This window comes from Lycorma delicatula, chromosome 6 (assembly GCF_047948215.1).
Source record: "Lycorma delicatula isolate Av1 chromosome 6, ASM4794821v1, whole genome shotgun sequence".
Classification (NCBI taxonomy): Eukaryota; Metazoa; Arthropoda; class Insecta; order Hemiptera; family Fulgoridae; genus Lycorma; species Lycorma delicatula.
In genome coordinates this window covers 165,959,900-165,974,353 of record NC_134460.1, presented here as the reverse complement: position 1 = coordinate 165,974,353, position 14,454 = coordinate 165,959,900, and the positions used below count along the sequence as shown (strand labels likewise).

The following is a 14,454-nucleotide window of genomic DNA, read 5'->3' as shown; positions in this document are numbered from 1 at the left end:
AAATATTATGTATATAAATAAAAATGTAAATGTTCGTTTCTTCAAAATCTTAAATCTCCGAAAGTTCTTCACCGATTGCTTTGAAATTTTGACACAACGTTGCATTCGAATGCGCGCGTGTTTTTATATACCTCTATATATATATACCTAAGATGTCACACCTGTGACAGAAAAAACATGCTATTTTTTTTTTTTGAAAACAGCGCTATTTGTTGGACGTAAAAGCAACGCATGCTATACTAAATATTTTACGATTCCATTTCAATGTTTCCAATATGTATGTCCGCTATATATTAAAAACTACTGGACCGATTTACGCGCTGGGAAGAAGAGAAAAAGGGAAAAATCGTAAAAGGGAGAAAAGGAAAAATCGACAAATATAAAAGGGAAGAAGGGGAAAATGTAAAAAGAAAAAGGGGAAAACGGAAAAAAGAAATGGAAAGGAGAAAGAGGGAAAGGGAAATAAGGGAAATGAAGGGAAGAAAAGGGGGATAAAGGTAGAAGATTGTGGAAAAGAGAAAGAGGAAAATATGGGAAAAGGGAATGTGTTAAACTAATTGTTCTGTATTCTTCACATTTATCTGCCCCTGTTTTCTTTGGTATGATGACTATAACACTTTTTTTGAAGTTTGACGGAAATTCCCCTTTTTCATAAATATTACAAACCACTTTGTATAATCTATCAATCGCTTCCACACCTGCACTGCGCAGTAATTCTACAGGTATTCTGTCTATTCCAGGAGCCTTTCTGCCATTCAAATCTTTTAATGTTCTCTTAAATTCAGATCTCAATATTGTTTCTCCCGTTTCATCCTCTTCAACTTCCTCTATAACACCATTCCAATCAGTATCGCTCATTTTTGTTAACGCACAACAAAAACTCATTTCAAGAAACATTTTGTTTATTATTAATACCTAATATAAATTACCAGTTCATATAACCAAATATTTACTAATAATTTTGCCATTTTAGCTTAGAAAAAAAAATAAGACTCATTACTTTATTTACAGACCTGGTACGTATAAATATTTTAATGAAATAAATCTGTTTTTAAGAACCACATTATTCCTCTCTACTGTTACATTATACATAGTTCTATTAAATAAATCACAAAGTACAAAATATTGAAATAACACATATCTATTCAGATTTATATATATATATAAAACAAGTTTATAAAACAATTATACAATTTTGTTGGCATAAACAACAACATTAACTACAAACTGACATATGCCAACTTATGCATTCACAGCTGAATACAAAAACAATCTTAGTTTGTCATGACAATTTTATTTAAATTACTTTTTTTAATTTGTAATTTTTATTAAAATTAAATTTAAATTCATTCTTTTTTAATCTAAATTAATATAAATTGTAATTGTATTAAAGAAAAAAATGTCTAAAATTAAAAAAATATTTGACTTACTTCAAGTAAATGGTGATCTTGAAGGCTAGGTCTCTTAGCATGAAATACAGAAGCAGCATTATTAGATGATATTCCACTACCGACAACACTACTGGAAACATTAGCCACCACAGGACCATGCTGTACATGATGTGTTGATATACCGCTAGCATTAGTTCCAGTGGAACCAGCCGTAATACTTATTCCAGAATTATTGCCGGTACTAGTGGTCAATGAGCTACTGGCATTTCTATGAAATTGTACTTGTCTTGGACAAGGACCAGTAGGTGACACGACACACTGCGGAAACCTTGAACCTGGTATCGTGGCTCTTATTGGAAGAGATGGTTGAAGAAATACATTTTGCGGAAGGTATCTTAATGGATCTGGCCTCCTAATATAAAAAGAAAATTACAGATAGTTCACTATAACGTTTTTAAAAATAACAATACGATATTAAAAAATAAACATTTAACAAACTCATTCAGGTTTAACAAGTAACAAATTTCCTTACAAAACATCAAGGTAGTTCACAAAGGAATGAAATCCAAAATACGAGTGTATATTCTACTGATGAAAATAAAAAAACGATTCATATAAAATAAATGCTTTTTTATTTACCCCAGCCAGCCAGAAGGTTTGCTCAGACTCCTGCTTCAATGACAAAATGAGGCTACAGTGAAATTCTTGGGACAAAAATTATGGATAAAATTAGGATTTACAGTAAAAAAAAAATTGAACCTAGAACTGTAACTCCATTAATATTTCCCCAAAAGAATTTTAAAAACCAAATTCTTTAAGTCAAAAAGACTACTTCAACAAAATTTTTAGAAATTTAATTTAAGAATGATTTAAGATAACGTCAAAACTGAAAATATTCAAGAAATTTGACTAATTTAAAATATAAATCTTCTCAGAAAATATTATAATTTTAAACCAAACCAAAAATCTTCCTGAAAAAAAAACACCTCAAAATTAAAAGAAAAAAAAATTATTTACAACTGAAGAATGAACATTTGTAAATAACTTATAGAAGCGTACATAAATACAAAGATACTAATCACAATAAGCAGCATACTGCATAGAATTAACTGAATAATGTTTTGCTCACTAAATATTTCAACACTCCTAAATTGCAAAGAACTGACAGAACTCCTAAACTTCAACTCCAGCACCCCAATAACAACACCACTGGAAAGCACCAACCCTCCCACAGTAAATTAAGTTTACCAAGCACTGACTGAAGAATTACAAAGCAGTGGGAGAAGATCAAGCCTTTGTAAAGATCTGGAAACATGAAGGAAAACTAGAAAAAAAACACCCTTCATAAACAACTTAAGAAGAACTTCCAGAACACTGGTCGACAGCACTCATCCACCCGCTACACAAAAAAAGGGACAAAACAGATTCAACAACTAGGTATGATAGAAATCTCACACCTAGACACAACAACAAAATTCTTTCATGAATCATCCTTAAAAGGATTGGTTTACCTTTTTGAGAAAGAACTAGGAAAATACCAGGGAGGTTTCAGATCCTGGAGGAGCTTGTCCAGATCAGATCATAAGCCAACAGAAGGAAAAGCAGAGACATGGTAATAACGTTTGCGAACTTCAAGAAAGGATATGAGTGCATACTCTGAGAATTCCTATTTAAAATACCAAGATACCTCTGACTACATACCAAATTAATAAAAATTATAAAACTGACCCTCACAAATACTAAGTGTAAAGTGAAATTCAGAGGCAAACTCTTGGAACCATTTAAAATTAAAACAGGACTGCAGCAAGACGATGGACTCTTACCGCTTCTATTCAACTGCATTCAGGAAATGATGAGGAAATGGCTAAAAAAATTCCCCCAAAAATAAAAATAAATAAAGCCAAAAAATCAAAACTAACTGCTTTGGTTTCGCCGATGATTTGACACTGCTAGCAAACGACATGGATGAAGGTAAAACCCAAATATTAGAACTTCAAAATATTGCAAATAAAACTGGCCTCAAATTAAAGAAAGAGACTATGCCCCAAAAACCAACACAATTAGAAGAAGTAAACATAAACAGTAATAATGTAAAATAGTAATCCATTTTAAATACTTGAAAAAAATAATAACAACTAAACGAAAAAACCTAAGTCCAAACAAGAATAAACAAACCAAAAATAAAAATAAATTAAAGCACAAAAATTAACCTGGTACACCTACAGTAAAAAATATTTACCCATAAATGGAAAAATAAGACACTAAAATACAGTTAAATACAGCTTCATCTATAATATTGATGAAGCTTCTTCATCTCCTCTACCACAAATCATTAACTGTGTACAGACTACAATAAAAATGAAAAAAAAATATTATTCATTATATAAATTCATCAGACAAAATTAATGTATATAATTACACTATATTTATAATAATTTTTGGTTTCTTTTAATATACTTGTTTATAAAAAAAACTAGTATAAATACAGTTATAATATGTGAAAGTTATTATATGCAGATGAAACAATTTTCCACCTGAATGAACAATCTAAGACAGACAGACTCCAGAAACTCGAAATAAGAATTGGAAGAACCTGCATCAACAAAAAGTAACAGAAAGATGGGCAGTGATGGACTCTGCCCAACAAAGTCATGAACAAAGAGTTAGAACCCATCCCTGATAGCATGCATATGAGGAGATTAGGATTCTTTGAATCCAATGAGGATACAAGATTGAAGACTTTTGAAACAACTGGTGTTGTACGAATTAAACTCGAAAAACACCAAAATAGGATGCAGATGGTTTAGAGAAATAACGGAAGATCCAAAGGAAAAATTACCTTACACTACAAACAAGATAAAATTAAACGAAAAATCAAAGACAAAAACATTTGCTCACAATCACGAAACTTAAAACACAAACATTTTCAACACCAAAAAGGGCACAGAGAAGAACATATGAGAAGTACTGGGAGGACTGAAAATCCCAAACAGTCCCTTCACAGAGACTTCGATAATAGACTGAATAAAGTGATCCTATGGAATCATAAAATATGAAAAAAGAATTATAATTTACTTCTGATAATTTTATTGTGATACATTTTTTTTATAAGAACTTCCTAATAAGAAGCAGTCCTCCTTCTAGTTATTTGTTTTTAATTTCCAATCACTGAGAACACTAAAAAATTTTTAATTCTGTCTATCTTTCTGTTTTACAGAACTCCTTAAGTTGTGATCACATAGTAACATATAAAATGTATACTGTTCAAAAATAATAAATTGCAGTTGCAATAATATTAAAATGAAGTAAACAAGATTTAATGCAGTAAGCAATAGTTTTATAAAATTTTATTAATAAATTTAACAACTAAATGGTAAACAAATTATAAGTTTACATTTGTCTTAGCTGCTGTTTGAATTGTAATCTCCATGATGATACTTTTCTTTTTTGTTGAGATGTGAAACAATCATGATGGTAAGTTTTATCAAGAATTGAAATGAAACAAGATAAAGCTTCTTCATCTGCTCTATCGCTAGCAATTAACTGCATACAGACTATAATAAAAATTAAAAAAAAATTTTGATTATATAAATCATCAGACAAAAAAAAATTTATGTAATTATACTATATTAATAATTAATTTTTTGTTTCTTTTAATCTAACATATTTTTTATAAAGTAAATAACACAAAAAGCAAAGCATAAGCTGACCATTTCCTTCATGAAATGAGTTAGGTAAATCTTAACATATTTACAGCATCAGTATATCTCTTGTTCCAAAATTGTACGCTTGCATCTTACAAAACTTTTGCACCAACTATAAAACAATATTTAAGTAATATGATAACCACACTTGCTGCCAGCATATTCTTACACCAGAGTAATTACAATAAAAGTATCTTTGGATTATTATATTTACAAATACGAATGTATTATCTACTTCAATCTGTATTCTTTGCTCCTTAAAATAACAATAATATAATAAATTTCAATATATCAATTTTTATTTGATTTATTTTGATTACATATTTTATTTACTTAATTAATTTTTATTTACTTGAGTTTTTTATTGTTTCTTTGAATACACAAAGAACCACCTTTTTCATAAAAATATATTTCATTATAATGCATGAAGAAATGGAAGTCTATCCACCCAGCCCACCCAACAAAAAAGTACACAAAAATGTTCTGCTCAAGCAAATGGAAAATGCAATAGCTTTAAATAATAATAATATGAAAAAACAATACTGCCTTGATATAAAAAATAAATAATTTGTATTAAATAATTTTTTGATCCTTATAAAGTATACAAGTAAAAATAGCATACTACACATAAAAAACCAATCTTGCTTTTTCAAAATAAATTTTGAAAACACAGATATAAATAAACCAATACATTCCCATTTTTGCTTTGATTTAATTATAAAATACTAGTCATGGATTTTTCTGAATGTTACATTGTAAAAACACATTCATAATTTGCTGCACCTCACCCTGTACAGCGAACTGAGTGAGAATAGCTGAAAAATTATCGAGCATAGAAATTTGGAAACAGATCCGTATAGCCCACAGAATCTAGAAATATCAATGACATGTTAATTAGATGTTTTATCAACAGCACTGTAAAACTAAAGCATATATTATTAATTATATTAACATATCATGACAATTGAAATTGTGAAGTAATATTATTCAATGAAAAATAATTTACAGGTACCTTTTCCTAATACTTTAGTAAATTGAGCTGGTATATCATCAAGAGCTGTCTGCTGTCTATTACCACCACTAGAGCTACTGGTATCATCATCACTGGTTGCTGGCTTAATTGGAGTGACCAACACTGCTTTCAGCATATCCATGGCATTCAAAAGATTTCCACCATTTGTTACATCCTAATATAAATAAGAGATAATGTACTAATCATAAATATTATGAACAACAATAATAAATTCATCAATTGTGTTTTATTTGCAATAGGAAAAAAATTAATTACTAGTTAATCAAAGCTTCAAAAGTTCTTTCTTTCTAAATTTAAAATAAATACTACCAGTATTACCTAATTAGAAAATAATTAGTTATTATTTGGAAGTTGAGCTGGCAGCAGACCTACTCTCCCTTAATAACAACAGCAAAATATGTTAAGTACATAAGGTTCCAAAGAGCAGTTCATTTTTTTTAAAATCATTTAGGTTTGGCATTACAAAAAGGGCTATCAGCTATCACTAGACTGAACAAGCATTTCTGATTAATTTACTTATTTACTGTACTCATAACAAAAATAAATTTTTAATAAAATTAATGTTCACATAATAATTTTCATTTTTTTTTTTTTTTTTTTGCCTGACAAATCAGTTTACTCCAGATGCTTGCAAAAGAATGCTTGTGAACAGGAATATGAAAATGGAAATGTACAGCATATGTAAAACGCCAAGCCTGACTCAAACCTAGGACCTCTGGATGAAAGGGCAAGGAGGTACCACTCTGCTATAGAGATTGGAAAAATTTCATAAAACATTTTTTAAACAACTTGGGTCTAAGACCAACATTAAAAAATCCATCAGAGATGGATTCAAACAAAGTCTGAAATTAATTAATTCCTGTAATTTTTAACAATTTTTTTTTTTATTATTTATTTAATATTTGTCAAGTTGTAATATAAGTGACTACACAATTTGTGATTGAATAAATCAAAGAATGAACTATTAATCAAATACTTTTTTTTTTTAATTTACAAATTTCATGAAAAAGAAAAACTAAGACATACTGACCTGTTCTAATTGACATAGTTCACGTAGTTTGGCAATAGAGCGTATCACTTTACGTCGAGCACCTTGCGTTACTGGACCAGCATCAATTTGTTGTAATACAGAATCAAATGTTTCTTCACTCAAAGATAACATCTGTTCATATGTTAATTGTGAAAACAGTTTTGAATATTTGTGCAACCTCAGCGATTTCAGCCATGCCTGAACATCTATTAAATATAATAAAAATGTAGTATATATAGATTTGTTTCCAAACAGTATGTACAGAGTAAAATCACAGTAGTGCTGATAAATCTATACAGCAAACAATAAGTTCGGATTATATTAATTCAAATCAGACAAAAAATAATTGATAATTGCTATTTCAACAAATCTTATTCTTAAAGACAATACGTCAAAATAAGACTTTTTATTTTATGTTTTCAAGAGAGATGACAGAAGAGTTTGCTTTGAAAAAAATTAGCTTTTTTTAAAAAAGAAAAATTATAACAAAATACAGAGCTTTTATAAAAAAAAATAAAATTAATTTCCACACTAGTAAAAAGTGTTAGCAATTGGGAGGTGTAGTGAGTAATCTTGGTATATAATCATAATGTATTTTACCTATGCAAGGGAATAAATGTAACCTTTGCATTATTTTAACAAACTGCAACATTTTTAAGAAAATTAAATTTGCCTACTGTACAAACGGCACTTTTAGCTGTAAATATGCAGCAAACACCACACCACATGTAAGTTTATGATCGTTTCACAATTTGTTTCAATGGATATTGTTATATTGCAGTAATTAATTATTTAATCAAGCTATCATCATAGCAATTGATATCCATAAGGATACTTGACTTGGCTAATCTGTAGTATTAAGTAATTACATTGGTAATTTTTACAAGCTCATTTTATTATTATAAATCTATTTAAAAATTTTAAAACCTTAATTACTTAGTATTGTAAAAATTCTTCTTTTTTTGGCTTTTACCAGTTCAATAAATGTATACAAAAAATACAAATACATATTATGTATTTGTATTTACCTGAAGCCAAGTAGTTACCAAACATGCACCTGTTCATTGGTCTGGGTTTAGTGAACACTAAAATAAAGTATTTAATTATAGTCTTATATGGAGGTTTTATATACAAATATGGATTGGAATATAATCACATATTTATTTCATCCTGTCTTCTATTATACGAGGTGTGGCTATTAAATAACGAGTATAATTTATAATATAATAGTGCATTGGTTAATACACTTTTAAGTGTATTGGTTAATACACTTTTACCATACATTTTTAATTATAAACTAATGAACTTCGGCCAGTTTTACACCTTCAGAAAATAAAAATCTTATCCAAGAATTTGTTTTTCCATAGTCAAATTCCTGATTTTTCTGTGGGAGTACAGACTTGAATATCAGACACTTTCAGTTTATTCTATTAGTTTGTTTTTATTTTTATAAAAATCAAAAATGACTACTGAAATTTCATTGTAACTATTTTGATTTTATGCACTGTGCACAAGTGAATTGCAAGAAAAATAATTAATAGTAAATCATTCTATTAGTAAAATTCTTAATTTAAACGTGAATAATTTTTATAATCAGGTAGATACTTGTTAAATTTATATTTTATGGTTTTTATGAAAATAATTATGAACTTAAAATATAACAAAATAATAGAACAACAAACTGAAGATGACCCATTAATTAAAAAATATCTCTCTATTGGGAGGGTTTTATTCACATATTACTGTTTTTTTTCTGTTTTACTGCAAATATATTTATGAAACTTATAATATTTACTAATATTAAATATATTACTTATATACAAAAGATGAATTATTGATGTTTTTTTCAGTTCAATGTTCATTCCTAAAGAAAATGCTTTACAGATCCTCTGCAATACTAAATTAATAATTTATTATATATAATATTTGCCTGATGTAATGAAAATGCTAATTAATATTTGAGAGAAATGGAAACTGACATTATCAGTAATTGTACTGAAAACTTCAATTTATAAACTTCCAAATTATAATATTATTTTAAAAATCTGAAGATTGTAAGAAACTAACTGTATACCTTTCACATCTACAATAAAATAAAGAAGTACTCAGTAAAGCTTTGAAAAAGTATGATTTCTTCCCTTAGATTATACAAGATTCTGTAATATATAATTGATTTGTATTTTATACATATATTACAGTAAATGTAAAAAACTTTTATACCTTTCATTCCAGGTGAATTATAACCATGGGGTAATTTAAGATCATCAAGCTGTGCTTCAGAATTACTACCAGTAGTTATCTGTGACTGTGGTGATAACTGAGGACTACCACTTTGGTTAGATAAGGAAAACCTGCAACTTTTGTCTCTAACAACTGACATGTCATTCTGAAATACAATAAATAAATAACTATAACAATAAACTAATAACTATAAAAGTCACATTCATAATAGTGAACGTGTTATAAATTTAACATAAAGCAAACATTCTATGATGAACATAAATTAAGAAAGGCAAGTACAAATAGCAAACGGGAGTGAGTTGTCGTAAATTTGTTTTACAATTTGTAAAAAAACAAAGGAATTGAAAGATACATTTAAACAGACATTAATAATCCAATGTTATAAACTAAAAATGAGTAAGAAATATAAAATGACAAACTCTTACTGAGAAGTACTTATTGAAGAAATTAACTTTTATATAATTAATAAAAATAAAACAAAGAAATTTTTTCAAAGAAGAAGGTACGTAAATCATATAGATAAAACATAATTATGTACAAGAAAAAATTAAAAAATTAGATATTCTGATAGTAAAATTAACAATGGAATAGATATAAGCAAAATACTAAAAAGAAGGAAAGCGCTATCATAAAAAAAACACCTGTTTGTAATTAATTTTTTTTAATGTTTCTAATACTAATAGAAGCTATAAAACTTTGCAGCTCTTAATCATGAAAAGCCAGAAAGGGAAAAATAAACTTTTTGTCCTTGATACAACTACATAAAGCATCCTATATATAACCTGATGTTTTCACAATATCTGAAATGTGTAAGGCAAAGCAACTTTGTAATTGAAGAGTGTGAAATAGAGATAAAATACCTAACAGCAGAACTGAGGCCACAGACTATTTTTCTAGTAGGTCTCTAAAGGTGACTAGTTCCAAGATAAGCTGTGAGCAGCCTATAGCAGAATATTTTCACAGAGGATGCACTATAGGCTATGCTGCTAATATTAATATTAATTATTCGCCTTCCAAAGATACATGAATTTCACTACAGCTCCATACTCAGGCATTCAAAAAGCAAATTATAGATTGCTTTTTAAAAGTATATTTTTTTAATACAACAAATTATATATGGAATGTTCAGTATTTTTTAACTGGTCTGCAGCAAGTCAATGCTAAACACATATTTTGTTTTTTAAATGGTATAAATGAGATCTCACTGGCAGTATTTGTAGATTTTTTTATCAATCCAGTTAACACTTTGTTGGTTGTTACAAATTAACAAGCATTTGTTACTCAATAATAGAAAAAAATATCACTAACTTTTAGGAGAGATAAATATTTCTTTGTTGTTGTATAGTGTCAAAACACATACATAAAAAAAGATTTCATAAAATAGATTTCCTTTAAAGTGAATTTATTTTTAATGCAACTTTCCAAATAAAAATTCTGAAAATTTTACTGACTTATTTCTGATCAGATAAATTAAGATCAAATTATTAAGAGACTGGTTTCTATGTGTGGCTTCTTATTGTAAGTAACAGACTAAAAGCAATATGGATGATCCTTAAACCATTACTTCCCCACCTGTTACAACATTAATTTAGCAGTATCACAATTTATAAATCTAACATAGAATAAATAATATACCATTTAATACTTCATAAAAACAAGATACTTTATACAATCTGCAAAATTACTTAAAAAGGTATTAATCAAAACTATACAATAAAACTAGGTTCATAAAAAAATATGATCATATATATATATATATTTATAAAACCAGTCTTTATTTTGTGATAAGTAATGATGTCCACTCAAAAAAATGCTAATTGCTTACAACTGAGTGATGTCCTACTGTAACAACAGTCAACAATAACAATATTCTACTACGTAAATCACAGTAACAGTAAACAATTCTATACTAAATAAATCAAAGTCAAGAATGAAAACAGTTCCATCTATAGATAAAACCATGGCTACAGTATTTTAGCTTTCTTTAGTGTGGTGCTTATAGACTACCTCCAAAAAGACAGGATCATGTAAAGTATTACACTTCTCTACTGGATCAATTAAAAGGTGATATTCAGGCTAAACATTCACATGTGACCAAAAAGAAAGTGCTCTTTCACCACGATGATGCGCCAGCACATACGTGTCTGGTTGTTGTTGCAAAGCTCTATGACCTATGCTTTGAAGTGCATTCACATGAGCCGTATTCACTAGATTTGGCTCTCAGCAATTACTTTCTCTTCCCAATAAATTGCTTGCTAGACAAAAATTCATTTCAGAGGAAGATCACAGCTAATGTTATCAGTTTTTTTTACAGAGTTGGAAAAGTTGCATTATACTGAGGATATTAAAAATCTGAACCTAGAATGAATATCTTCATATGTGATTAAGTAGCTAATCATGTGTTTTCATGTTATTCATCAAATTTAAATAAGCATGATTCTACAAATTAATAGAAGTTATTTCATTTACAAACAAAATAAACACAAGTAATTATCACACTTAAATTAAAAGGCTTCTTAGTCATACATACAAGTATGCAAGCACACATTTGTGTTAAACTGTAGACATACTATTAAGCATACAAAAATTTTAAACATCAAAAAAAGACTATAGAAAAAAAATGTATTAAAATTTTAAAAGAAAGGTATAAAGTAAATCTACAGCAGAGTACTGCTAAAAATGAATTAACTTCTACCTTAACTTCTACCTAAAATGAATTTATTTTAGTCAATCAAACTTTAATAAACTAAAATGATAAAATGTACCAATTAACAGTGTGATATTCTATAATAATTTTTCTACCAATGCTGATTATTTTATATTAATATTAAGGTTCTATATATCAAGAAAGGTTTACAATCAACAAACTGAAAGATATAAGAAGATGAGAGCTCGTAAACAAAAGCAGCTGTTTTAATAACAGTATTAAAAAAGCTGAATATACAGTAGCAGGACTTTCCCATCATGCAGTTAAAATCCTATAACTGTGGGTTGTTTCTGATGCGTGACTTACACGCCCAATTTAATTAAAAATATTTATAATTTTATTTAAATATATATTTTTTCATTTATTTTTAATTCAATGATTCTAATCAATGTTGGTCAGCACTAAGTAAACTAATGTAATTTCAAAACTTACGTAGAACAAATTTCACTTGTACAGTGGCAGACTGGTGTAGCTGCAAGACTTAACACACCAGGTACAGAATCTGGGGATCAAGTTCGAGAGCCAGCTCGATGGAGTCAATTTTTTATACTTTAAATGTTATTCATTTATTTAATTCTACTTTTCTTTTTCATGTTTAGCCTCTGGTAATTACCTTTCAGATAATACTTTCAGAGGATGACATGTACAAGTGTAAATGAAATGTAGTCTTGTACAGTCTCAGTTTCACCATTCCTGAGATGTGTGGTTAATTGAAACCCAACCACCAAAGAACACCAGTATCGTATCCACAATATAGTATTCAAATCCATGTAAAAATAACTGACTTTAGTAGGACGTGAACGCTGTAACTCTCGACTTCCAAATCAGCTGATTTGAGAAGACGTGTTCACCGCTAGATCAACCTGGTGGTATTTAATGCTACTGTTTAAAAAAAAAATATTCATTTAGAAACAAAACTAATAAGTTTAAAAAAAATCAATCTTACATTTCATAAGATAAATCAAATTTACAAAATATACTTTTATTTCATTTGAGATCCTAAGATTAAAGAAATATGTTCTTAATTCATGCCCCTACAAATGATACAAATTGTATTTTACTCACTGAGAAAGTGTTATTTGTACATAAATTTGTTCAATAACAAATCACAATCCAACATTATTTGCCGTGGAGTTGAAAGGAACTGGTCACCTAATCGATAACAACTTAAAACAACATTATCATCAATACTACTTAAGCTTAAGGTAATAAACATTAATATTTTCATTTTATATAAATAAAGGTTTTCATTAGTTTATTACACAATTAATTAAAGAAAACCATAAAATTTTTTTTAAATTTAACTAACCTGAGAAGTACACAATTCATTTGAAGGTGTCACACCAAATGGAGTAGTTAGAAAATTATTACAATGTTGCCTATTTTTTTCTTGTGAATTTAGGTGGGATTGCAATTTGCATGAACTATTGCCCAAATTACAAATACCAGGTGAACCTCCACCAGGTGTACCAAGATTACAATTTCCACCACCAGTAGCACTACTACCAATATTACTGCTACTACCCATTACACCACAATCTGAAAAATTACAAAAAAAAGTTTGATTTAGTTTTCAGTTTTCAACACGATCTTAATTTTTGTTACAAAAAAACATATTCATGTGTAGAATATATGTAAATAAAGATATAATCCAATTAAGATTATGTGCTACAACAGAAATAAAAACTTTTCATACTATTGGGTGCCATAATAACAGCATGGCTGTCAGCATTCTAACATTTCAATGCTTGTTAATCACATGCATTAAAAAAGTGCTTATGTTATGTATTTATATCAAGTATATTTATTACTTGATAACAAATATACTTGTTTGTATATTTGTTTAGAATTTTTATTTGTAGATTACATAAAATAGATTCAAAAAGTTCCTAATATGGTTTAAAATCCATAATATAAAAAAAATTTTGGTTTTTATGTGTGTAATACTCCTAATGTCACAAAATAAGAGCCAAATCAAATTTTCTAAAAACTGTTTATTTCACATCATTTATGCTGTAAAGAGCAATTAATGCCGTAGCAATTAAACAGCATACAATATAAAATTTTAGTTTTAATTTAAAATTTACAGAGACTGATTTCTAAATAGTTACAAGTTGCTTGAACAAGTATATGGAGAATCCACAATTTAAAAAACAGCAGTTTACAGGGCAACATTCATAACATTTTGAGGACAACATTCATAATGGGCAGTCATCTCAATAAATGAAGAAAATATAGTGTTAAAAATATTGTTTGGAGTGACAGAAGGAAAACTGTCACTAATATTGTCAATATTAGCATATCAGTTGGAAATTATCGCAATATTCTCCATAATAAACTGAACATGC

At 28.2% G+C, this 14,454-nt stretch overlaps 1 protein-coding gene across 1 annotated transcript; it reads right to left on the bottom strand.

The window, feature by feature from the left end:
• Positions 1-1,430: 1,430 nt before the first annotated feature.
• On the bottom strand, positions 1,431-9,558 carry LOC142326976 (protein Smaug homolog 2-like; the record flags this gene model as incomplete). The annotated part of the gene is made up of 5 exons (XM_075369708.1): positions 9,379-9,558; positions 7,159-7,364; positions 6,108-6,282; positions 4,786-4,945; positions 1,431-1,803 (listed from the first exon to the last, which is right to left on the bottom strand). Coding segments are annotated over exons 1-5 (1,074 nt in total), but the record flags the coding sequence as incomplete, so codon positions are not given.
• Positions 9,559-14,454: the final 4,896 nt, after the last annotated feature.